Source organism: Emys orbicularis, chromosome 5 (genome assembly GCF_028017835.1).
Source record: "Emys orbicularis isolate rEmyOrb1 chromosome 5, rEmyOrb1.hap1, whole genome shotgun sequence".
Taxonomy (NCBI): domain Eukaryota; kingdom Metazoa; phylum Chordata; order Testudines; family Emydidae; genus Emys; species Emys orbicularis.
Genome location: NC_088687.1, coordinates 42,289,304 through 42,314,677, shown reverse-complemented (window position 1 = coordinate 42,314,677; position 25,374 = coordinate 42,289,304). Strand labels below are relative to the sequence as shown.

General features: G+C 37.8%; 1 protein-coding gene across 2 annotated transcripts in view; it reads left to right on the top strand.

Annotated features, from left to right (window-relative positions):
• Window positions 1-25,374, top strand: part of PRDM5 (PR/SET domain 5) — a 140,876-nt gene that overhangs the window by 60,760 nt on the left and 54,742 nt on the right. For both annotated transcript variants that reach the window (XM_065405377.1, XM_065405376.1), the window contains exons 10-11: window positions 3,703-3,796; window positions 12,947-13,107. In XM_065405377.1, the coding sequence (XP_065261449.1) occupies window positions 3,703-3,796; window positions 12,947-13,107 (255 nt within the window). The remainder of the gene's footprint in view (window positions 1-3,702; window positions 3,797-12,946; window positions 13,108-25,374) is intronic.

The following is a 25,374-nucleotide window of genomic DNA, read 5'->3' as shown; positions in this document are numbered from 1 at the left end:
AGTGCCCTGTGCCGGCCCAGATTCTGAATGAATCAAGTCTATAGTATATGCATGTCTATGCCATGCAAAACACTGGAATGTATAAACAATGGTTTCCTAATAAGGATAAAATTCAAATGAGGGAAATTATTTTCAAGCATCTCTGCCTGTGTTGCACTTTCCTCTATTTACATTACTGCGTGAGCTGCACTAATGCAGTAAAATGCTTACACATATTCCCAGTGTGGATAGACATTTTCTGTGCTGATACACTTTCAAAAAACCTGGGTTCAGTCCTGTATCCAAATTTTCAACATACGTCAAGGCTCGGTTTGCCACTGACTTGTAGAAAAGAGCTTTGGATAACAATTGAGTGGATTAGATACTTTTCCAAGGCCCTGATTCAGCAGTGTACTCAAGCCTGTGGATAGGGCGCTAGCCTAGGACTTGCAAGACCCATGCTCAGTGTCGTGCTTTGCCACCAACCTTTTGTGCAAGTCACTCAGTCCGAATGTGCCTCGGTTCTCCATCTCTAAAAATGAGGATGATAATACTTTCCTATCTCACAAGGGTATTGTGAGGATAAATACGTTAACAATTGTGAAGCACTGTGAGGTCTCTGGATGAAAACTGCTATATTTTTAGCTTTTATTTAAACATGTGAATAGTCCTACTGAAATCAATGAGACTACTCACATTGTTAGTATTAGGCAGTTGCTTAAGTACCTTGCTGAATCAGAGCCTAAACCAGTAAATGCAGCCCAAGGAGTACCATAAGGATAATGGGCACCCTCCTTTTGACTGCAGAAACTACAGGTCTTGGTGCTTGCTGCTTCAGCTTGCTCCCAGTGGAGGTCAGCTGCATATGAAAGCAGCTGCAATCTGTTCTGTTACATTCAAATTAGGGGCAGCTCCCCATGTGGCCATCACCTGGTGTGTGTGTTGGGGGGGGGGGGGGGGAGAAATTGGATATATGATAGTCTACACTTGTATGATTATCTCCTGCTCAGTGTATTTGCTACTGCATGTATCTTAATTGTATCTTTTAAAATACAAAAGTTGAAGTATTGTATACAATATACTGTGTGTGTACTATTATACAGTATTTTGTATATTTATTATATACAGTTAGAAGTAATTTTGTAACAGCAACTAAAGCCTTATTAGTTGAACCTTCAAATTTCATGTGAGCACAACAAAAATACTGGGCCAGTTTTCCAATTTGGAGTCTCCTACTATAGAACCCATGTGCATTTCTAGCAAACCCAAAGAACTCCTGGTGTGTGCAAGTGAACATGTGATTGTGAGAAGTGTGTGATGATGACAATGATGCATTCATCTCAAGGTGCACTTTCGCATCTATTACACATTTAGGTATTCGTCTCAATTATGAGGCTTAGAAATACAGTTGGGCTCCTATACTGTAGCTAAAAGGCCATATATGAGAGAAGCTATGAAGGGCTTTTAAGTGACAATGGAAGGGTCCCACAACCATAGAACTAACAAAACAGAAAAGCATTCTAGAGTAGGGTGTTTTGGGGAAAAAAAAGAAGTGACTTTTGCGCTCGTGAAAAGTGCCAGATTGACAGCCCTGGAGACTGAACCCTTCTATTTATCCACAGAACAGGTACAGCACAGACAGCAGCACTGCAAGCTTCCCCACAGTGTCTCATCAATGTGTCTCAACCCTGTTCTGGAGGAACCACCTATTGAGGTGAGAAGGTAGTTCAGTCTCTTCACGCCCAGTCAATCCTTGGCCTCTCTGCTGAGACTGCCAATAAGGATATCAACTAATGCTAATTATGATGTGAACCACTAGGAACCAAACTGAAATGATCAATTTATTTTACATAGCTATTTGATGGTCATTCAGTGACCTTTCTACTATATGTGATTTTAGGCTGGATTTGAGCTACAGACTGAGGTTGAAAGCCTCTGTATCCCATTTTCAGTCATTGCACTGTCTGAGCCATCCAGCCTCAAGGCACCTTCTTAAAGGTACCCCCTCTCTCTTGTGGACATACACCAAGAAATAGGTGTAAAGTAGCAAGGCTTTGTTTTTTAATAACAAACAAAGGAATGTTTGAAATAATAAGTATCTAGAATGAAATCGTCCTGTGCTGTTTTATTTATCTAATCAGTTCTGGCTGTGGTTTTTGTAATCCACTACAGATGGCTATTAGTATATTGTAACACAGGGATTGGCAACCTTTGGCATGCGGCCCACCAGGGTAAGCCCCCTGGTGGGCCAGGCCGGTTTGTTTACTTGCTGCGTCCGCAGGTTCGGCGCTCCAGGCTGAGGGATGTGCTGGCCACTGCTTCCCACAGCCCCCATTGGCCTGGAGTGGCGAATCGCGGCCAGTGGGAGCTGCGATCAGTCAAACCTGCGGAGGTGGCAGGTAAACAAACCGTCCCCTCCCGTCAGGGGGCTTACCGTGGCGGGCCATGTGCCAAAGGTTGCCAATCCCTGCTGTAACATCTTGCTATTGCTAGCCATAAGAAAGGACATTTGCGTTAAAAATGAATGTGAGTATGGGATCCAAAAGGGCTAAAGGCTGCATGTAAATAATTTTACCGCCCCTTTTTCCTCCACCACCTCCTGTTTGTGGTGTAGCTATGAAAGTCTTATGACATTAGGGATTTCCCTGCTACGAGGAGAAAATAGATTGCGCATTTATGTACTATATTTATGTTTACCCTCAGGCTATGAGATTCACTGTTTAATATACATAATTTTATTAACCATAATCCCTGTGTGTGATAAAACACTTCCAGTCACTCCCCTTTCCCTTGGGGCACAATAGCTTTCAATTAAGGTCCTTGTGCGCTAAATGCGGTATTTAGAGACTGATTCTTTAAAACTTCCCTGTATCAGAAAATTATAGGCAATTTGGTTAGATAACATATTATACAGCTTCATTTACTGGCTATAGTGGGATAGCACTTCATTGCAATAAAAAAACCAGAGGCAGTGATTTGAAATTTACAGAAGTAGGATAAAAGCTGATTCTTTCACAAGCTCCAGAGATCAGCATCAGCAGCTATGAAGTTTGTTTACAAGATTCAGCCAAGCTTAGCTTTCCATCTTGTTTATGACTTTGATGTGACTATTTCAGCTATGATGAATTTTTACTGGGGTAAGCAAGGCTCTCAATACAAATACTTCTGTCTTCTGTTTTAAATTAGCAAATGAAGCTGAGACAAGAGGATGGGGATAGGTTCTAGATTTGAGAGATTTTATTTTGCTAAATTTTAAATTGGTGTCTTGAGAATAGGCAGATCAGCAGTGGACTAAGAGTGGACTGTAATTAACAGAGAAAATGTGCTTTTGAGGGTGCACTTAATTTTGATGATGTATTATTTGGTGAACCAGCAAATTCTAGCTTGTAGCTTTCCTTCAAAATATAGGTATTCTCTTTGTATGTGTACACACAGGCAGACACAGATGAGTGCACGCACACACACACCCACCCACACCCACACCTTTTACATAACAGAATTCCAAGAATTTGTGGTGTACAGCTATTTAATAGCTGCCAAGTTGTCTTGCAAAGTTCCACTTCAATGAAGCATGATCGTTATTTGAATCCTTTGTCACCTAGTATGTGGAACTGCCATGATGTCTTCTCTGAACGCAGCCTGCCAGGTTAGCTACAATTATTGTAATAACGCCTAATTGATTTCCCTGATCCTTCCCCCTGACTCATTCTCTTTCGTCTGCAGACCCACTCTGAAGAGAGACCATTCCAGTGTGAGGAATGCAAGGCTTTGTTTCGCACCCCATTCTCTCTGCAGAGACACCTACTAATACATAACAGTAAGTGCTAATTCAGAGAGGCAATGGGCCTCATCAATTCACATCACTGACTTGTGGGAGGAAATGCACTGTTACACAGTACAAAATTAAAGTACATTCTCGTTCTGCTCCCGAATACACTAAATTATGTTCAGTTATTATAAAGGTTCAACCCACAAGAGCCAGGAAATTCAGTAAAGTCTGAAAGTTTACCCTTGACGACACCTGCTGCACAACATGGAGGCTACAGATAATCCAGTGTTGTTTCGAAGTCCTTTGGCAAAGGACTTCTGCATCTTCCAGATTAAGTTGTAATATTACACTCATTTATGGATGGGGAACTGAAATCCCGAGAACTGAATGACTTGTTCAAGGTCACATATGAAGTCTGTGTCAGAATTGGGAACTTATGCTATAGCTTTTAAGTCCCAGTCCAGGACCTTAGCCACAAACCAAGTCTTTCTGTCAGCAGCATAAATGCTAGCAGACTAGACAAGTTCCTATGCCCTCTTGGACCTGTATCTAGTCTTCTCAATCATTGTTAAGAGACTTTGCCTTGCTTTGAGGTTTTGGGGCAGAGGTGCCCTCTTTACCTCTTCAGCAGAAGACAGGATTTAGTCACTTGTGAGAGTCTTAATTTCTTTTATATTTTGTTAAATGAGTTAATTAAAAACAGCTTTATAAAAGTATATGGAAATTTCTCATTATTTTACTACTACGTGAATATGCATTAAAGAAATTTTTGGAACAATGTTTGTTTTTTTTTTAAGGCTTTCAAAGCTGCTCTGATTTATTGTTTCAGTGAGTATTTAAGTTTGTAGAATCTTGTTCTCCTGATAAACTTACCCAGAATGCTAAAAATCTTTATTCAATGTATATATACTCCACTGCATAGAAACCCCTTTTTAAAACACTGATTTAGGGACTGATCTAAAGCCCATTGAAATAATTGTTTTCCATTGACTTCAGTGGGCTTTGTCTCCCCTCACCTCCAAAATATCCAAAAGTAGTAATGCACATTGAGTTACAGGCTCTTGCGAATCTCCATTTAAAATGTATCTTTTGGTTTTTCACATTCCCAGAGCTCAAAAATATTCAAAAATTCTTTTTGGTTTGTACTTTAAACATCTTCGGGGGAGGGGGGGGAGGGAAAGGATAAAGCACACTTTTATCCCAAGTTTATTAAAATAAATGTTCTGGCTCCTGGCATCAGTACCAACACAACTTTATTTATTTATTTATTTATTTATTTATATAAAGCAAACTTAGCAAAGTGAAAGTCATCACTATCATGTACTGAGTAAGAAATAGTTTAAATACAAGATAGTGGCTAAAACAAGGGTCCCTGCTGTTTTAAGAGCAAAGCTTGTATTCCAGGTAAAGAACATTAAAACTCCACCCCTTCTGACCTCATCCTGATATTCACTATGGCTATGGCCATGATTAAGAGCCTGTCATTTATTTAATAACTCAAAAATAACTGAGAATCATAGGCATTGTCATATTAGAGCAGACCAGTGGTCCCTCTTCCAGCACTGAACTATATGTGCTGCTTCCGAGGAAAGAGCAAAACCAAACCAAAAAAAATCCACCTAATGTTACAGTTTTACAATGCTGTGTCATCGGGAAGGAATTGTGTGGTAAACTTCTTCCCCACTGAGCAGTAAATTCAGGAAAGCATGGAAAACTCAGAATTAAAGCATAACCTCCATCATAAATTCCATCTAAAATCAGTATGCAAATTGTACACAGTGTTGTTACTTTAAAAGTGGGGTATCCTGCAGGCAATGGTATCGAGCATACTTAAACTTTTAAAAAATAATGTTTAAATTAGAACAAAAATAAATATATTTAATAAAAGAATGCCTAGAAGTGCGGTTCCACTCTGAAAAGTGGATCTATGAAAAATGGTGGTATGGGGTTTGATTTTATATATAATTTATTTATTTATATGTTTTTTGGTCTTTCAAGATTCCAGATCAAATGTGTTTAGTTTAGACTTCCCGCTGTCCCCAACTGCCAGCTCTGCAAATTCAATCTGGGATCTAAAAGTAAAGCTGAGTTCATCCCTATTCTTGCATATCACTGCAAGATTACTAGGTCCTGCATGCTAAATTATCAGGGTGCATTTGATTTAAATCACTAGTCAGACTCAATTTAATCATGGATTTCTACATAAAAATGTCAGCCAGGTCAACATGAGAAACATAAAATATTGGCTTCTGTGGCTAACTCAGTCGTCTTCACCTGTATTTTCCTGTTTGTTCATAATCTGGAAAAGAAAAACCAGCTTTCCTGCTTTTTCAGGTCCCAAACAATTTCTCAATTTGGAATGAATTAGTCCAAAGGAAGAAAATATTCTTTCTACACCGGCAGAAGAAGCTACTGCTGTTAAAAGTGAGATTATCACTTCAACAGTCTCTGAATCCAAGTGCTTAAGTGACTTCCACCAGTTCACTGGTGTGACTTTCTTTAAAACATCATCAGCAAACATATATTTCTTGAATGGTTCACCCTTATCTCTGAAGTTTATTATAGTTGGCATTATGGAGGGATGATTGCTGGATGTCCATGTCATAGCCAACTCCTCTTCTTCAGCAGTTAAGGTTTGACCTTGGTACCGAGTATTGAGAATATTTGCGAGAAAAAGAGCTGGAGATAGTGCTTGTCCCATTTGTTTTTTTTAATGCTTGTAATTTAACTCTGTCACTGCATATTTCTCTTTTTAAGATCTCACTCAGTTCCAAATTCAACAGCGTCAGCAATAAAACAGCTATTTCCCTGCATTTTGTTCAAGGCTACAGAAATAGGCTTCAGGATACTCAGCATGTGTTCAACATTTCTCTTAAGCCCAATGTTGAGAACTTTGGCTGTGACAGTGCCATCTATTTTTTTCACGATTTTGTTCATCAGATTAGGCCAGTTCTTGATATAGTGCTCAAAACAGTCCACTACTGAGTTCCATCACACGTCTTGTGGGAGAGTTAGCTTGGTTCCTCCTACTTTTTTCAGAGCAGCTGGTGCAAAGTGGTTGTTAGGGAAGTATTTTGCAATTTCAACAACATTAGCCTTTATTTCTGGGACACTGAAGTCTTTCGCTAGGAGGTGAATCAAATGAGCGCTGCAACCGTATTTTATTAGGTTGGGACTCTTCTAAATAATTTTTTCTCATCTTAGATATATTTGCAGCATTGTCTGTGTGACCAAGCTGCGTACGAGACATTTGAATTTTTTTTCAGTTTGTTATAGCTTTTACTGCTACTTCTTGTAAGTATTCTGCTGTGTGTGCATTTCCTGATGTATCAATTGTTTCTGTAAGGAAGACATTTCCTTCTTCTGTTGTCACACACACACATATGACAGGATCATTGTGGACATTGCTCAACCTGAATCTTGATGGGTAAACAATTTTACCCTCTAGACCTTTTGCACACTGCTCAATTTCTCTTTCATACACTTTATCCAGCACTTTATCTGTTGGGTGGACTGTATCCTGGTCTTAATGATTAAACCATGTTAATGAAGTGTGGGTTCTCAATCATACGGAAAGGAGAGTTTGTTGCATAAACAAACTGGATAATTTTTTCATCAATGACCTCTTTTTGTAATCTGCTGGTTCTTACCACAAACTTGTCTATGGCTGTTTCTGGATGATGGAGATTTTTTTTTTTTTTTTTTTTTTGGCTACAGGTGATATACTGTGGCTATGTGACGTACATAATGTGACTGAAACACTATCATTGGCAGATAACTCTGAAACTATAGAAAATGATGGTGATCTTGAAGGTGGATAGTCTTCAGAATCCTGTATGTTGAGGATGGATTCTCCTAAACAAAATATGTCAATGCAGTATTATTACCATACTGCTCATTTAGTATTACTCATTGCATTCACTGACACTCAGTACTGCTTTAAAAGTGAAATTGTAAAAGGAAGCTCTGCCTATTTCAGTTATTTATTTTTTATCACAACTGCATCTAAAATGATAGTACCATAGAGTAACAATTATATTTTTTGCTCAAACATGAGAATTCAAGAATAATCCAGAAGGAAGACTGGCAGTCCTTAAGAAAGAAGTATGAAATAAAAAAATTTACCAACCTGACGATCCTGCATGTTCAGACACATTCCTTTCATCATCTTCAACGCAGCTTCCTCCTGAGAAGGAACACTTCTCATGATGAAAGAACAGGAGTACTTGTGGCACCTTAGAGACTAACAAATTTATTTGAGCATAAAGAAGTGGGCTGTAGCCCATGAAAGCTTATGCTCAAATAAATTTGTTAGTCTCTAAGGTGCCACAAGTACTCCTGTTCTTTTTGCAGATACAGACTAACACGGCTGCTACTCTGAAACTTCTCATGATGTTGTTTCATTCAAGTAACCAGGTCTTGCATTTCTTTGTTGCACTGTTTGCATTTTGCACACATGCCTGTCTTACCCACAGGTAGAGAAACTTCATTAAAATAATGGGGGGAGGGATATCTCAGTGGTTTGAGCATTGGCCTGCTAAACCCAGGGTTGTGAGCTCAATCGTTGAGGGGGCCATTTAGGGATCTGGGGCAAAAATCTGTCTGGGGATTGGTCCTGCTTTGAGCAGGGGGATGGACTAGATGACCTCCTGAGGTCCCTTCCAACCATGATATTCTATGATTCCCAAACTGGGTCTCTTTTTTACAGCCTGCTGCCATTATAGGTTTTCCCTTCTAGTGAGAGTATGGTATGGTAGATCTCAAATCAATGAGGCTATTCTCAGAAAGACCTCAAGACTTCTGGAATATGCTGTTCAAACAGTTTCATTTTTGTTTCTACTGCCTGGCCCTCCCTTCTCACATTTATCTCCAGACTTCTTCTCCTTGTCCAGATCCATTCCGCCCTCCGTCCCGTCCCCCCCCATCTTCTATTCGTTGAACTTTTTGAAATTTTTTGCACTTTTAGAGAGAGGTAAGGGATTGACTCTGTGTACACAAATTTGCAGAGGGACAATAAGGTTGATGTCTGTTATTTCTCACCTCTATATATTATTTATTTAAAAACATTTTTGCTGTTAACAAGCATGTTATCTCTGGAGACACAAATCCACAGTTTGAGAACTGCAAAACTAAGCATCTCTGATGGTATCTTCTAGACTGAGCACTGAGTCCCATTGGGTAGATAGAAAGATTAACCTAAATAATTTATACAGAAGCCCCTGGAACCCCATAAGATTGGGTCCCTAATCCATGAACTATTGGAACTCATTTACAAAACTTTTCTTAAACATTACATGAATATATTGTCTCCATACTACGGAATTAGAATTTATAATCCCTATTCCATGATGAGACATTATAGCTCAAAGATGTATCTTAATTAAAAATATCTTTAGATAGGCTTTTTCCTCTTTCCTTTTTCAAAAAAATCCAATTTAAATAAAAAAATCAGATTTTTTTTTAAATCATTGATTTTTATCCACTCTGTAAATTATGCTCTGACTAACACTTGTGCAACCCTTCTGATTTCAACAGATTTACACCAATGTAATTTATAGATTTTAGTAACAATTCTGTTGATAATACATGAGAAGGAATATAATCCGTGTTACGCACCTCCGAGCCAACGAGAATTAAAGGGAGTGAACACTTACTTTGGTTACTAAAGCAAGCAGGTAGGACTCTAAATATGTACATATGTAAGAAGATCCACTGAGCAAGAAGACCCGATTTTTACATACTCACTTTCCAGAGTACAAAACTACACTTGTAAAAACCTAATAATAATAATTAAAAAATTAAAAAGCTCTTGCTACTGTGTCCAGCAGCAGAATTTGTAGGAGTAAAAGTTGGGGAAAGTTTCTCTCCAAAAAACACAATGAGGCCTATGATCCTTATAATCTGTACCAGAAGGAGAGCACAGAAATGGGCAGAGCAAAGGCCATGAGGCGTGATTCCCATGTAAGCCATTCAACACGATCAGTACATCTGGGGGAAATACATTTTTGGGTACATTATAACAGTGCTCCATTGGGTCCCTGTTTTGTTTTTGGATGCAATTATAGGTACAGATTTTGCATGGTAAAGCTCTGTACGGTTTGGGTTCTAGCTGTGTGAGAAACACTCCCCTCCCTGTGCACTGTCACAAGAAAGTAAGATGCATTTTCACTTTTATTCTCTAGCTTTGACTGCCTGGGCTAAAGGCAGAAAATTTTGATTAGTATGTTTTTAATTTTAAAATTGACTTCCTCTCAATCCAACGGAGCCAAAGTCTGTTGACTTGGAAATAGAGAATGGAAATACTTTCTCCATTTTGTATGTATGAAGTGACTTTTTTTTTCCCCAATAGCTCTAGAGCATAAGTAGTAGGTGGAAGAAATTTGGCGGAGAGAGTCCATAGCCTGCAGACATGCTTTACAGTAATGAAAATAGATTGTGATTTATCAAAGTAATGAGGTGTTGTAAAATATACTCTGTGTACTGTAAAAAAAAAAAAAAAAAAAAAAAAAATCACGCACAGTGGATTTTTATAATGCTATCTTTTCAAATGTATCTAAGGGATTTAGGTGCATAAGTCCGATTTGAAAATCAGTTATACTAGTGTTCCTAAGTCCTGTAGGGGCTTTTGAAAATCTCCTCCATAACTGTCTACCAATGTTCTATTGCTTTGGTGCAGGAGTATGTTGGTTAGGAAAGTTTTCCTGTGTCTTTTCTGTGATTAATGAAGGTGTGTTGTGAGGCTAAATTGATTAATAAAGTAGAGAAAAGTCTCTAAAGGAAGGAGAAATTCCCTATTCAGTACAGTGTTTGGATGGCATGCAGTTAATGAGGTATGGGGCCGCACACTGAATAATTAGGCTTAGAAAAAATTATTGAATAGTTTCTTTGTTCACTGAGTGCTATCCATCTTGTACATTCTGGCTCTTACTCTGCATAACACTTAAAAATACTCACCCATGAAAGCTTATGCTCCAATACTTCTGTTAGTCTATAAGGTGCCACAGGACTCTGTCGCTTTTAACTTAAAAATATGTGCTTAACTTTAAGCTTGTTAGTAGACCCATTGACTTCTGTGTGCTTAAGTGCTTTACTAGATTGAGGTGAGTACATAGCACCTAACAGGATCCATTAAGGTCTTTTGGGGAAAAAAATAGTACATAGTCTATGCAATTAAAGACTGACTGTATCATAAAGTGTGCACACAAAGGGACAGAGTTAAGGTTCTGTTTGCAGCCTCAGTTTTGGCATTTCTAACTTGGGTGCTTCACTTTAGAACTTTAAAAGAACATTAATACTTTTTTAAAATGGAATTTGTCATAGAATTGTTATATCATTGTGGAAATACAGAACTGAAGCTGACTGGAGTGATTACATTTAAAAGTGTTTTCAGTATTTTTTCTTTAATGAAGCAGATTACTTTCATCAGAATAACAACGAGGAGTCAGGTGGCACCTTAAAGACTGAGAGATTTATTTGGGTTTTCGTTACCCACGAAAGCTTATGTCCAAATAAATCTGTCAGTCTTTAAGGTACCACCAGACTCCTTGTTGTTTTTCTGGATATAGACTAACACGGCTACCCCTCTCATATTTAATCAGAATGTTAATTGACTTCACTTGCACTTAACACAGGGAGATGTTACTACAGGAAAGGGATTCCAAAAGAGACATCAGGCCATGAGTTTTAAAGGTTGAGAATGAAGAATTTCATTAAATATTTTGGTGCAGTTTTGGTGTAAAATCTTGTCTCCAGATGCCTCAGACGATGGTGCTTTTGCTCCCAACTGCAAATCAAATACATTTTTTAACGATTGATGTTATTGGGAAGTGAAACTGAGGCTGAAGGATGATGCCTAAGTGTACTTGCTGAACCATTAAAAAAAGTTCTAATCTTTATTGGCTCTATGGATAATGCTGCTTACCAGAAGATAATAGGTACAAGATCTATTTCCATGACCAGTAGAGTCTGTTATGAGCGAGGACTGTTGCTAATGGAAAAATGAAATGTTTCATTTATAATAGTTGTATCTTTAAATAGTAATGTCAGTGGAGAGGTGGATTAATTTGGTGTCATCAGAGTAAAGTTATGCAATAAGGAAATGAGTATATCAGCACCATTGGCATGTACTATCAGATTGGTCTTTACCCAAAGACCATTGAAGCAAACGGGAGTCTTTCCATTCATTGGCCTTTGGACTTAGCCCAGAATGCACAAAGAAAATGGAATCCAGTGGAACTGAGATGTCTGTATTGTCTAATAAGTGGTATTGAGAAAGTATCCTTGCTAGGGTTCAGGAGTCTGCAGATCAAAAAACTGAATTGGGAAGTGGAAGGTCCAGGGGATAATGACTTGCTTGGACTTTCTTTTCACTTTGATTGATCTTTGTTTTTTATTCAAGTGCATGGAAGTTACTTCAGGACAGATGCACCCTGAATTCCTGTTTTTTACCAAGATTTTGTGGGCGTATAGCTATTTTAAATATGAAGGGTTTCTGAATGAATTTCATTTTACAGATCAATACATAGTAATATACTTAGCAGGAACCTGAAATTCACTTCTATATTTAAGGTAATAAGAACAGTAAGATTTTGTAACTGTTTACCTCCAGTTTCACCTTCTTGGATTTTCTTATCAAAAATTTTGTGTAGATTTTCATAATATGATACTTCCTCTCCTTTATTTTCGTTTCTTTGATGACAATTAAAATATCATCACTGGCATCTGAGTTAGCATTCACAGAAATGAATGAGGCAGTTCTAATCTCAAAGCCATTGTTAAGGATTCTTTGCAAACTCAAGCAGGCATCTCTGCATCAGTTATATACACTTACCATTTTGAAATTTTTCTTTGCAACCATAATAGCTAGAGACAGTGTTGGGCGTGTTGCTTTTCAGATTAGATATAAACCCAAAGGTCCTGACCACTTGTGGTCATTCAAGATCATTCACTTTCGACAAGGGTAGAGAGGTTAATCCCAACTTCCTGGCTAAATTATTTGGGTGATTACATTCTGCTTTCTTACATTGAAATTTATATTGGATATGGTGTTCTTTCACTTCTTGTTCCAGAAACATGTCAGTTCAACTTCCTCTACGTGGCAGATTTATACACAGTGTTCCCTTTCTCAAGGGATTAGAGAGTTAACACGATTCCTGACATTAGTTAGTGTGTTTACACCTTGCTTTTCTATTTTATAAGGTGAGAGGACCTTCAAGTGTGATCACTGTGATGCTACCTTCAAAAGGAAGGACACGTTAAATGTTCACATCCAAGTTGTGCATGATGGACATAAGAAATATAAATGTGATCTGTGTGACAAAGCCTTTGTTACACCTTCAGTGCTTAAGAGTCATAAAAAAGTGAGTATAATCAACTCCCCTGCATTTTCATTCATTTCCTTGTTTGTTTACCCTCAAGACTGTGTCTAAACATAATATCCCTCAATGTTCCTTTATGGTGGGTTTTTTTCAGTAAAAAGTTATCCGTTATTGTTAACAAGAACAAACATAATGTATTGAAATAAGCAAACTGGGGTTGCTGGTGGCATCCAGAGTTTAAAAGGTTCATAGGTAAAAGTCCTTTCTAAACACTCCAGCATTGGGTGTGTAGCAGAGGTGACTTGTTGCACTGCTCTTACAGCACTCCTATCTACCAGTCCATAGAGCGGCATTGGTGTCAGCTTTAGAAGAGGCCACTTGCTCACCTTCCTGGCCAGAGGTAAGGTGTCAGCTTAAGCAGTTGTTAATAGGGGTGAATGTGGAGAAAGTAACTGAACAAAATGACCAGCCACAATAAATGATCTCCAGTGCTGCCACCAAATGTAGAATGAGCGAATCTGCTAAAAAAACATTGTGTATGTATTCGTAACTTTACAGTTTGAATTGGCGTGTGTGTGTGTGTGTGTGTGTGTGTGTGTGTGTGTGTGTGTAAAACAGAAACCCTTATAACTTTTTTTATAGATTAATAGCAAAACCAAGTGTAATTGTGGTATTTATGTACAGCAATTTAAGCGGGAGACTATACGAAGCACTGATTCTTTACATTATCATTAGGTTCCTACCAAATTCATGGTCCATTGTGGTCAATTTCATGGTTATAGGATTTTTAAAATATTAAATTTCATGATTTCCGCTATTTAAATCTGAAATTTCACGGTGTTGTAATTGTAGGGGTCCTGACCCAAAAAGGAGTTGGGGGGTGGGGGATGGTGTCACAAGGTTATTGTAGGGGGAGGTTGCGGTACTACTACCCTTTCTTCTGCGCTGCAGCTGGCAGTGGCGCTGCCTTCACAGCTGGGCAGCTGGAGAGCAGCTGGCTGGGAGCCCAGGTCTGAAGGCAGAGCTGCCGCCAGTAGCAGCACAGAAGAAGGATGGGATGGTATGGTATTGCCACCCTTACTTCTGCGCTGCTGCATGCAGTGCTGGGCTCTCATTCAGTATGCGCCGCTCTCTGGCTGCCCAGCACTGAAGGCAGCGCAGAAGTAAGGGTGGCAATTCCACGACCCCCCTAAAATAACCTTGTGACCCCCCTGCAACTCCCTTTTGGGTCAGGACCCCCAATTTGAGAAACTCTGGTCTCCCCCCGTGAAATCTGTATAGTATAGGGTAAAAGCACACAAAAGACCAGATTTCACGGGGGGAGACCAGATTTCACGGTCCATGACGTGTTTTTCATGGCTGTGAGTTTGGTAGGGCCCTAATTATCATGCAAGTGAGTTTAGCATTGAGGGTGCTTATACAAACTAACTACAAAAGGGAATTTAAAGTTTGTTGCCATTCTATCCTTATGTTGTCTTACGGTCAGTGCTTGTGTATGTGTTAGCACACACCTTTCAGCCCACCGCATAGCCTGGGCTTGATCTCAGACCTCTGAATTCTTGAACATAGTGGACTGTTTCATCATCTTAGCTTTGTATGGCACCAAGCACACAGTCACAGATTACAAATAGTACTGGGGCCAGTTAAGGATAGAATGGATTTCTTTGGTTGTTTTTTTTAGTTTTTTTGTTTGGGTTTTTTACAGTTTTAACCTTTACTTAAATATATTTCAGTGCATTGATGATCTGTTTTTTAATTTACTGGTATCTGTTTTGAAGTCACAGTTATCTCATTTACTCACATTTAAATACATATTGTATTACTATTTAATATTTATATTAAAATATTTAATATTTATATTACAATAATGCATAGATGAGAATAGTATTTTTTAATATTAACCTTTGATGGACATAGTAGCAAAATCACTGGAACCTTTCCTACGCTATAGCTTCCACCATTGCTACTACCAATGAAGAATTACGGTTATGAAATTGGCTTGTTAACACAAAGCCAAAGAGCATTACTGAAAGAAAGCTGCAATAGAAAAACACATCTATAAGGAGGGACACTTGTGAAAACTGGTAGATGATGGGTGTCTTATGTTTAAGCTTTTCAACAAAGCTAGGGATGGGGAGTTTGGAGAATTCTTGTTCCTTTTCCACATTTAATCTTGTAGTTCTTCCTCTTGTTTCTGGTTCCTTTTTCTTTCTGCTCCATCTCTCCCTCTTTTTGGGATATGCAAAGGACTAGAGTGTAGGCAGTTGGCCTAATGGTCACAGCTGGGCTGGTGTCCACAAGTCAAGGATGGCCATGAAGTGTAGTCAGCAAACAGGGATCAGAGTAATTGCTAGAGGCAGGATTGATAAGTGAGAGTCAGGGTTAGGGTCAGGCTGGGTCAGAGACTGGAGATCAGCAAGCAAGGTGAGATCTGAAGTCACAGCAGGCCAGAAGTCTGTGCGGCTGTCTGGGCAATTTTCTGGGAAACCTCCAGGGTTAAATAGTGGGCATGGGCCAATCAGAAGGCCACAGGATGCTATCACTAGAGCTCCTATAGGCTCCGCAGGAAGTACCACCCAGTTTCCACAGTACTCCTCGGACATGGCTCTCTATGGCCTCCTGCTGGCAATGTGGGAATGTCAGCTGTCCCAGGCTCTGCAAACCTGGGTTCTAGTTCCATGGATCCTCACAGGATGTGACTCTTTCGGATGTGCCTATCAAACATTAAATACTGTGGCTAGCCCTGCCCCCTCAAGAAAATGGATGCTAGATTTTTGTGAAAAAACATTAACCAATTTCACCCAGTGCTTATAGTGTGAGTATGTGGGGATTTTTTTATGCTTTTGTGTTGATGCTGGTTTATAGTAAGTTGGTTATGATTAGTAAATGAAGCTCGTTTGCTGAAAGCTTCACTTGTAATTTACTGTATTAGAGCAGATTAAAATAGTAGAATAAGATATTAATTCTTTGGAACAATGATGATCTGCTCTTCCTCCGACAAAGATCATCATGCTCATCAAATGGCTACTTAATTAGATTTTTGTTTGAAACTGCATTACTTTGAGATACCACAACAAAATGGATTGCTTTCAATATCTCAGATTGATTTTTAATTAGTAATGATATGTTGAGTAAACAAAGTACATTAAAATTGTGGTCTCCTCATCAAGAAAACCAAGTTTGTTGTACAATCTATATATTTATTTTTAACCACAATAATACAGAGTGTAAAATCTAAAAATAATCTAAGTATTGTTTTCCATTTTTTCTTTCTGTTTTAATGAATGAGACAGAAAATGTGTGGAAAAAGAATTTGTGACCCCTCTCATCTACTACGTATCATCAGGGTTGTGTGTGATTTTTTTTGTTTTGTTTTTTTGAGAGTACAGGAAAAATTTATTTTTAAAATAAGATGGTCATGGAATGCTACAAAAATAGCAGAATCCACCTATAAAAAGATGGGCCTAAGAGGGATAGGGATAGTTTATGCTGCCACTGTCCAATCCTTTATGCATGTAGTTGTTCAGCAGACTGGAAACCCTGATCCCTTTATAGGCACTGTTTAATTGCATAGAGAGTTTGAGGATAGATCAAAGTTGAGCTACTTTATTCTCTCTAATATATGCTATTATGTCTAAATGTATAGAAATAATTTCTAAAAGGAAGATTATAAACAATAAATATTTAATACTTAACTTTATTATTAAATTAATAGGATTTAAATACATTAATATACTTTATACTATATAATAAATATTTATGTAAACAAACTTAATGTAAGGAACAAATAGAAGGGTCTTTAAAAAAACACTTCTGGGGACACTGTTTACCTAAAACACAGTGAGCATATGTTTATAGCTGTAGTTATGAAAATGCGAACTCGCCCTTAACACTGTCAAAACATGACGGAGGAAATAAGTCATTCCTATTAGTTATACACATTGCTAGAAGTTTTGTGGGATAACCTGACCAATCCATTTCTTCCCTTAATCAGCCCTTGCGTCTAGTATTATGCTTTGAAAGAATGTTACTCCTTGATATGCTCAGTAGGACTGATGAATGATGGAACTCTAGTCCCTCTTCCAGGAAGTGACTTCTGAGTTTCAGGTTCTCAAAAAACCAATGTCACCACATCCTTTCTTGAGCTGCAGGGCAATACAGTATCTCAGTTGCCTTCTTTTCAACTGGTTTCTTCCTGTCTGTTACCCAAGCAGAACCTCAGACTTGCAATTCTGTCTTGGCAAAACAATGTCATCATTCAGAATGTTCTTTAATTTGTTGGTGTTATCCCCTTCACAAAGCGTTATGCCAGCTCTTTTTCTTTAATTTTGTACATATGCAGTACTGGCTAGAACGAGGCACATTGTAAGCATTTGTTCATGTACACCTTCCTTGTCACACTGTGCACTTCTGTATATGGCCTACGACATCTCTGCTTTCCAGTTGTAAGCAGTTTTCAGATGAAGATGGACATCCTGCAAACTATGGAATGGTTTTGTTTTGTGTAACTAATTCCCTTTTGAAGACTAGAAAAAGCTGCCAAACTCCTTTTCACCCGTGACTGGTCTCAGACACGGTTTGAACACAGGAGTCCAAAGGTGAATAGCTAGTGTAGAAATACATTGTGCTACTTAGCTTTTCCTTTCTTATGTAACTGTTTACAAATGATCAGTCATTTCTTTATTAAGGGCCCCATGCAGGAAGGTGCTGAACCACTTAACTCCCTCTGGAATGAGTAGGAGACACGGCCACTTAACAAATCTCAGGATCATAGCCTATAAAATATGCCTTTGTGACTGTTTTTTGAAGCTTTTAGTTTATTTTCTATTAATTTTTCTATTAAAAGATTAATTTTAATTTCAAATGCATCTCTTCAACACTGATCTGAAGTCCTTTATTAAGTCTTTTTACAGGCAAATCTCCTATTCAAGTTCATAGGAGCTTTGCATGTGTAAGACCTGAGAAGTGACTTCAGAATCAGACCCTACTGTATGGTATGTATCTTTCTGTTTTTAAGTTTTATACCTTCATTTTAAAATAGCTGAGATGGCAAGTAGTATAGAATTCTGATCCGCACACTAATATGGTTTGTGGAAAAAATTGGAAATGTTAAGGATGTAACTATAGCATACAAAATATCTCATATACTTACAGATAATGGCATCTGTTTCTTTTAATTGCTTTTAACTGAACTTCTGAAGCTACAAAAACATTTCAGAGATGTGCTAATGACAGAATTTAATTAGTCTTAATTCTTATATTTTCAAAGTTTGAATGAAATGGTGATATTTGCTCCTTCTTTGATGAATATGAATCTATTCTGGTATATTTGTGCATTTAGATTTGAATACGTATAATTTATATAAGAACTCTGATACTAACTATCCCAATGCCACAGGGATACTTATATACGTTGCACATACACACACTTTTATATATTTGTGTGTGCATAAATATATATGCACACAGAGACATAATTATATATGAATCAACATTTTGAAAAATGGCTTCTAATTTTGTGGGCACAATCATATGACCCTCCTCAAAAGATACAGTTTGTGGTTGCAAAACGCAGTTGCTTTGTGTGCAAATCTGAGAGATATCTGTCCAGCTTGTGCTCATGCAGATGTTTGAAGTAATTGTGTCTTTTATGGGTGCAATTAATGGTAATGAAAACGGTTGGTACAAATTTACAGCATTGATGTCTGATGAAAGATATTTCTCATAATTTGCATGTAACATTTGTTTTAAAAGCACATTAAATCCTTTATTTGAGAAATATAAATACTATTGTCAAACCGAGGTCACTGGATGATGATTTGTGTGTGTGTGTGTGTGTGTGTGGAACGTTTTATGCAGGGGAAAATCCTGAAGGATCTACCAAGTGATAGCCAGTAAAAACACCATATGAGATTTTGAGAGATTACATAATAACACTGGTCTACAATTTTTAAGAAGTTGTCTGCTTCAGAGATAAAATGTGCTATTTATTATGTATTTTGCTGTGCTGAATTCAAATATGACAATTAAAACAACTGATTGGCTACTGTTTCTAAGATATTTAAGTTTTTACATTTTATGTCTATGTATATTGTGTAGATAGTAGAGTTTTAATCATAAATTGTAAACCTAGGTCTTTTCATGTGTTTATGGTTGCTTTACATGATAATATTTCACCTGTCCTGTTTATGTAACGCTTTAAAAATCAGCAAAAGGGTTATATAAATAAAATTTATTATGAAACAAAAGGCAAAAAACTATTCTGTACATAGTTTAGTCCTATTCAGTGTCTACTCGGCGCTTCTTGGCTTGTCTCTTGTATTCATTAAATGGAGCATCTCTTGTCACTGTCCAGCAATAGTCTGCAAGCATTGATGGGCTCCATTTGCCCTGATAGCGTTTCTCCATTGTTGCAATGTCCTGGTGAAATCGCTCGCCGTGCTCGTCGCTCACTGCTGCGCAGTTCGGTGGAAAAAAAATCTAGATGAGAGTGCAAAAAATGTATCTTTAGTGACATGTTGCAACCAAGGCTTTTGTATGCCTTGAGGAGGTTTTCCACCAACAACCTGTAGTTGTCTGCCCTGTTGTTTCCGAGAAAATTTATTGCCACTAACTGGCAGGCTTTCCATGCCGTCTTTTCCTTGCCATGCAGTGCATGGTCAAATGCATCATCCGAAGAAGTTCACGAATCTGAGGACCAACAAAGACACCTTCCTTTATCTTAGCTTCACTTAACCTTGGAAATTTTCCGCAGAGGTACTTGAAAGCTGCTTGTGTTTTGTCAATGGCCTTGACAAAGTTCTTCATCAGACCCAGCTTGATGTGTAAGGGTGGTAACAAAATCTTCCTTGATTCAACAAGTGGTGGATGCTGAACACTTTTCCTCCCAGGCTCCAATGACTGTCGGAGTGGCCAATCTTTCTTGATGTAGTGGGAATCTCTTGCGCGACTATCCCATTCGCAGAGAAAACAGCAGTACTTTGTGTATCCAGTCTGCAGACCAAGCAAGAGATCAACAACCTTCAAATTGCCACAAAGCTGCCACTGATGTTGGTCATAGTTTATGCACCTCAAAAGTTGTTTCATGTTGTCATAGGTTTCCTTCATATGGACTGCATGACCAACTGGAATTGATGGCAAAACATTGCCATTATGCAGTAAAACAGCTTTAAGACTCGTCTTCGATGAATCAATGAACAGTCTCCACTCATCTGGATCGTGAACCATGTTGAGGGCTGCCATCACACAATCGATGTTGTTGCAGGCTACAAGATCACCTTCCATGAAGAAGAATGGGACAAGATCCTTTTGACGGTCACGGAACATGGAAACCCTAACATCACCTGCCAGGAGATTCCACTGCTGTAGTCTGGAGCCCAACAGCTCTGCCTTACTCTTGGGTAGTTCCAAATCCCTGACAAGGTCATTCAGTTCACCTTGTGTTATGAGGTGTGGTTCAGAGGAGGAGGATGGGAGAAAATGTGGGTCCTGTGACATTGATGGTTCAGGACCAGAAGTTTCATCCTCTTCCTCTTCCTCGTCTGACTCAAGTGAGAATGATTCTGGTGCATCAGGAACCGACAGTCCTTCTCCGTGGGGTACTGGGCGGATAGCTGATGGAATGTTTGGATAATACACAGTCCACTTTTTCTTCTTTGACACACCTTTCCCAACTGGAGGCACCATGCAGAAGTAACAATTGCTGGTATGATCTGTTGGCTCTCTCCAAATCATTGGCACTGCAAAAGGCATAGATTTCCTTTTCCTGTTCAACCACTGGCGAAGATTTGTTCCACAAGTGTTGCAGCATATGTGTGGGGCCCACCTCTTGTCCTGATCTCCAGTTTTGCAGCCATAGTGGTTGTACTGCGCTTTTGTGATGCAAAAGTCACTTAACTTCTGCTATGTTTGTGGTGATCTGCACTGTTCACACAAGTACGAGGCATCTCTGCTCACTTTGGCTAAACAGAAATGTGTCCCTTTGCAAAATCAAACACTGACAAATAAGAGAGCACGACACTGTATGATTTCTAGAGCTGATATAGGGCAATTTGTTCAGCAGAGTGATATAAGCTTCGTTATGATTGCATCATCCATGACTTCTAGGAATAACATGATGCAATTCATATCATGCATGACGCAATACCAGCTTCAGATTGCATCATTCATTGTTTTGCCTAAAAAGCAAGTACTGTCCAAACCCAGTCATAGATTTATTCATAGATCCAGTCAAAGATGTATTTTAGTCATTTCTGGTTTAAATTGAGAGCCCTTCCCTTTATAACTCACTTATCCTCCGCCATTCCCAAGTCAAGGGTCGTATATACTGACCCAATAGCATATCTTGAAAACTAGAGCCAATCAACAATTTTAAGCCTCATTTTCGTTCTCAGTGACCCAGAATTAGTAAAGTTTGACTACATTTATTTCAGAAGCATTTTGGCTGTAGAGCAGTGTAATTAGACATGGACTGAGCCCTTTGTCTAAAAGTGCCTTCCCACAGCCCCTTGAACTTGGAGGCAATTCAGATATGAATCTAGATCTAAACTTAAGCCCATCTCTAATAATAACTTTGTAATTGTTACCTGGTGAATAAAGTCCTTGTGACAGCTGTACATCACTCTACAATGTAGCCAGGACCTTAAGGCCCAATATCCCCAAAGAGAACCGTTGTCCTAACTATAAATCCCCCCCCCCCCATCCAAACTAGTCCTTTACCTTCTGAAGAACTTTGTTGATATGAAAAAGTGTCTGTTTTATTGTTATCACTAAGTATTCTGTGCATTATAAAATAGAAAATTGGGTAAGAGTCAAACATCCAAATTCTAAAGTTTTGACTTATTCCTCACATCAGCAAATATTCCTTTGAAGTCAATGGAGTTTTGCTGCAGTAAGGACTGAGTGAGAACTTCATGGCTTGTGACCCATAATTTTAACAGTTTTTCTTGTTAAGATATTTCTAAAAACATACTCTCATTTTAACCCCAGATGACACTAAGAAGTTAGATCTAAGAAGTCAAGTTAGTCCCAATGAAGGACTTATTGTTCTTTATTTTTCTTTTCATCCACGTGTATTAGTCACACAAACTTGAATGGAGAATTGATCCATAGTATATCTAAGATTCAGATTGCAGGGTTTTTTGGGTTTTTGTAATGCTTTCCTATTTTCTCTTTTCCTTGTTGAGAGATCCTTCTAAGGATGAATCATAAGATCTGAGGAGCATAAATATCAAATTGGGTTATTGACAGGTTCTGTGTAAATAAATACCAGACTTTAAACTTATTCCTAAAAATATTTTTTTTAATTAAAAACCAGATAACTAGTTTTTATTTTAAAAAACGAGAAGTACCTGTCCTTTATCCCGTTGGTCCCTTTGGTTCATTCTCTATTGTAACCACTACCATTTTGTGCTGCTATTACAAATAAGACTGGCCATTTATTTGAGCAACCAAGAACTCCTGCGGAAGTTATGTATTGCTTCAGGGAATCCTGTGATTTTTGGTTCTTTGGACTGAATTAGTAGTTGTCTATCTGGAATCCCCCAATGTTGCCATAAAAGATATATAAAACTTCTAAACAACCTTATCCTAATCAAGATGGATTTAACATTCATATCCCTGGCGTCATGGAGTAAAAAGTGCATGTTTGTTGGATTTTGAAATTGTATCCCATTTACTTTAACTTCGACTACAGTATAATGCATACCATGTGAGTTAAGGTATTTACTGAAGAATAAAGAATATATAACTTTATAATGGCTGAGGATTTTTCAATCAAAATGAGAATTAATTTCCTGACCTGTGAAGAATTAAATGCAAAGTTTTAAAAACTGAATTTGTCATTTGGATGAACGGTTTAGTAATCTTACCTCTGCTATCCCATTTGAAATAAAGTCAGTAATCCTAAATGAAGAATGTTAATGTTTTCAAACAACTCCCCAGAGACGGGTAGACACCATCCTGTGTGTATACAATTCAGTAGACAGATAAATCTTTATTCAGAAAAGAAGGCTAGAGGTAGCCCTGAGATGGCTAGTGTTCAGGTTATTTGTGAGGTAACATGGTGATGCTCACATTGTAATTGCTAGATGGAATCCCTTTTAATTCCAACAAAACATATGTTCAAATGGTTCAGCCTTTCATTGTGGGAAGAGAATCAGTTTGAGCTTATTGAATGTTTTCTGCTTTTTCAAAATTAATATTTTGATGTTACCTTTTATTTTTGTATTGAAAACATTTTTGTCTAGATATTACTGATATTATGAGTAGTAAATACACAGTTTAGACACAAGTACAGTCAAATAACTTCAAATGACTAATTCTTACCGTCAGTAATTGGTAAAGTAAAAAATTAAATAAGGGCCAGATTTTGACATCCTTACTGTCTTTGAGTAGTACCTTCCATCATGAGTAGTCACATTAAGTAAATGTGCTTACGTGTGGAATAAGTTGCTGTAAATCAATCTCTGCTGTTAGTTTCAGCAACATAGAATGTTTAGAACCAAACGGGAGAGCATCTTTTCCAGGTTAGTTTGAGCTATACTGTTAGACCCCAGTTAAGGAAAACATCCATATTAACATTAAGCACATACTTAAGCACATGCTTAAAATGCTTTCCTGAATTGGGGCCTCAGAGCAATATGTGAAAATCTGCAAGAATCCAGGCCCACAGCTTTCACAGCAAAGTGGTCCTTCTGTTACCTTTATATTCAGGGTGGTAGTTTTGTTCCTTCAGAATAGTGTGCAATATACCAGTATGACTTTCTAGTCATAAAAGGACCAATTATACAAAGGTAGTGAACACGACCTCTAAAATTCTGAATGATCTTAGTTCCCATTGAAGTCAGTGAAAGTTACAAATGCTCAGCATATCACTCAAGATTGGTTTTTATAGTTGATAGGTAAAGGTATTGGCCAGTAAGTACAGTCTTAACTTTTTGATTCTACTGTGTTTCTATGCTGATGCATTTGATAAGATGAGCTATGTCAACATTAAATATCTCACTAAGGCTTTTAATAAGTAAAGTAAACATGGAAATTGAATTTTTAATCGTTGTAGGAATAAAATTATGGGGAGGGGCAAAGAGACCTCGAGAAAGTCATGTGTTCTATCTGTGTATGACTGATAGTGAAGTTTATAACCTTAATTAGATTATCAGTTACATTAAATTTAAGAAAACAAGTTAGTGTTTTCATGGTAAAACGTATCTGATAATAAAATACAGAAAAGCTGACGTTAAAGAAATTTGCTGCTCTTTCAGATAATGATGAAAGCAGTTTTCCCAGGAGAGGAGTGTGCTCTTCTATTATCCACAGGGAATTTACTATACGTGTGTACACACATGCACATATCCTTTTGACTTTACCATAACTAATATTTTTCTTATTTATACAATAAAAATATTAACTCTTATCTCGGTAAACCTGGAATATAACTGTTAGGAGTAGGAAGCACAGTCTGAAAATATAACTGCATACAAAAATAACTCCAAATAACTATAATTTATTGTCTACAGTATTGCCTAAACATGGCAATCTGTATTTTTCAGATCTGATTTCTTAATTTATGTATGTCACTCAAGTAAATTTAGGTGACATACATAAATGATAGAGCTGATCTTTTTACACAAAATGTATACCAAATTAAGGGATTTTTCTTGCTGGTTTTAAGCCAGCTGATAGTGGTCCAAATAATTTTGAGTATTCAAAATGTAGACTACAATTTTTGTATGGAAAGTGTTTTGAACAAAAAATAGCTAACTATGGTCTAACCTCAAAAGATGCTAAGTATCCAACAGTCTGGGTGGTTATCTCAACTTTTTAGGGTTCCTGAACATCTCGCAAGAAAGTCTGATTTTTATAAGATCTCCAGCATTGCGTCATTTGGTTCAAACCGGAAATGCCACAAGAACACAGTCTTTCACATCATAGTTTGTCTTGAAAATGGAGATACATATGAAAATAATTGTATAGAATTTGAAATTGTGCCCACAGATGTTCATAATTGGTTTATAGCAATTCTTGCCTTGCAACAGACTTTTTCGCTTTCAAAGCTGCCAGTTAACACAAGCGTACCCTGAAATATACACTTGAGTAGATTCCTTATCAAAGTACAATATGCACAAAAATATTTTACAGAAATTTCCATAAATGGATGAATCTAATATTTATCATGCATTAAATATAGAGGGTCCAGTCTTGCAACCCATATGTATTGAAGTGAATTAGAGTTTTGTATGTTGAAGGACTGTCCATGTTAGTTGAGTTATATTTAAACTCTACTCCAAATTATGTTACAATTAGATCTCA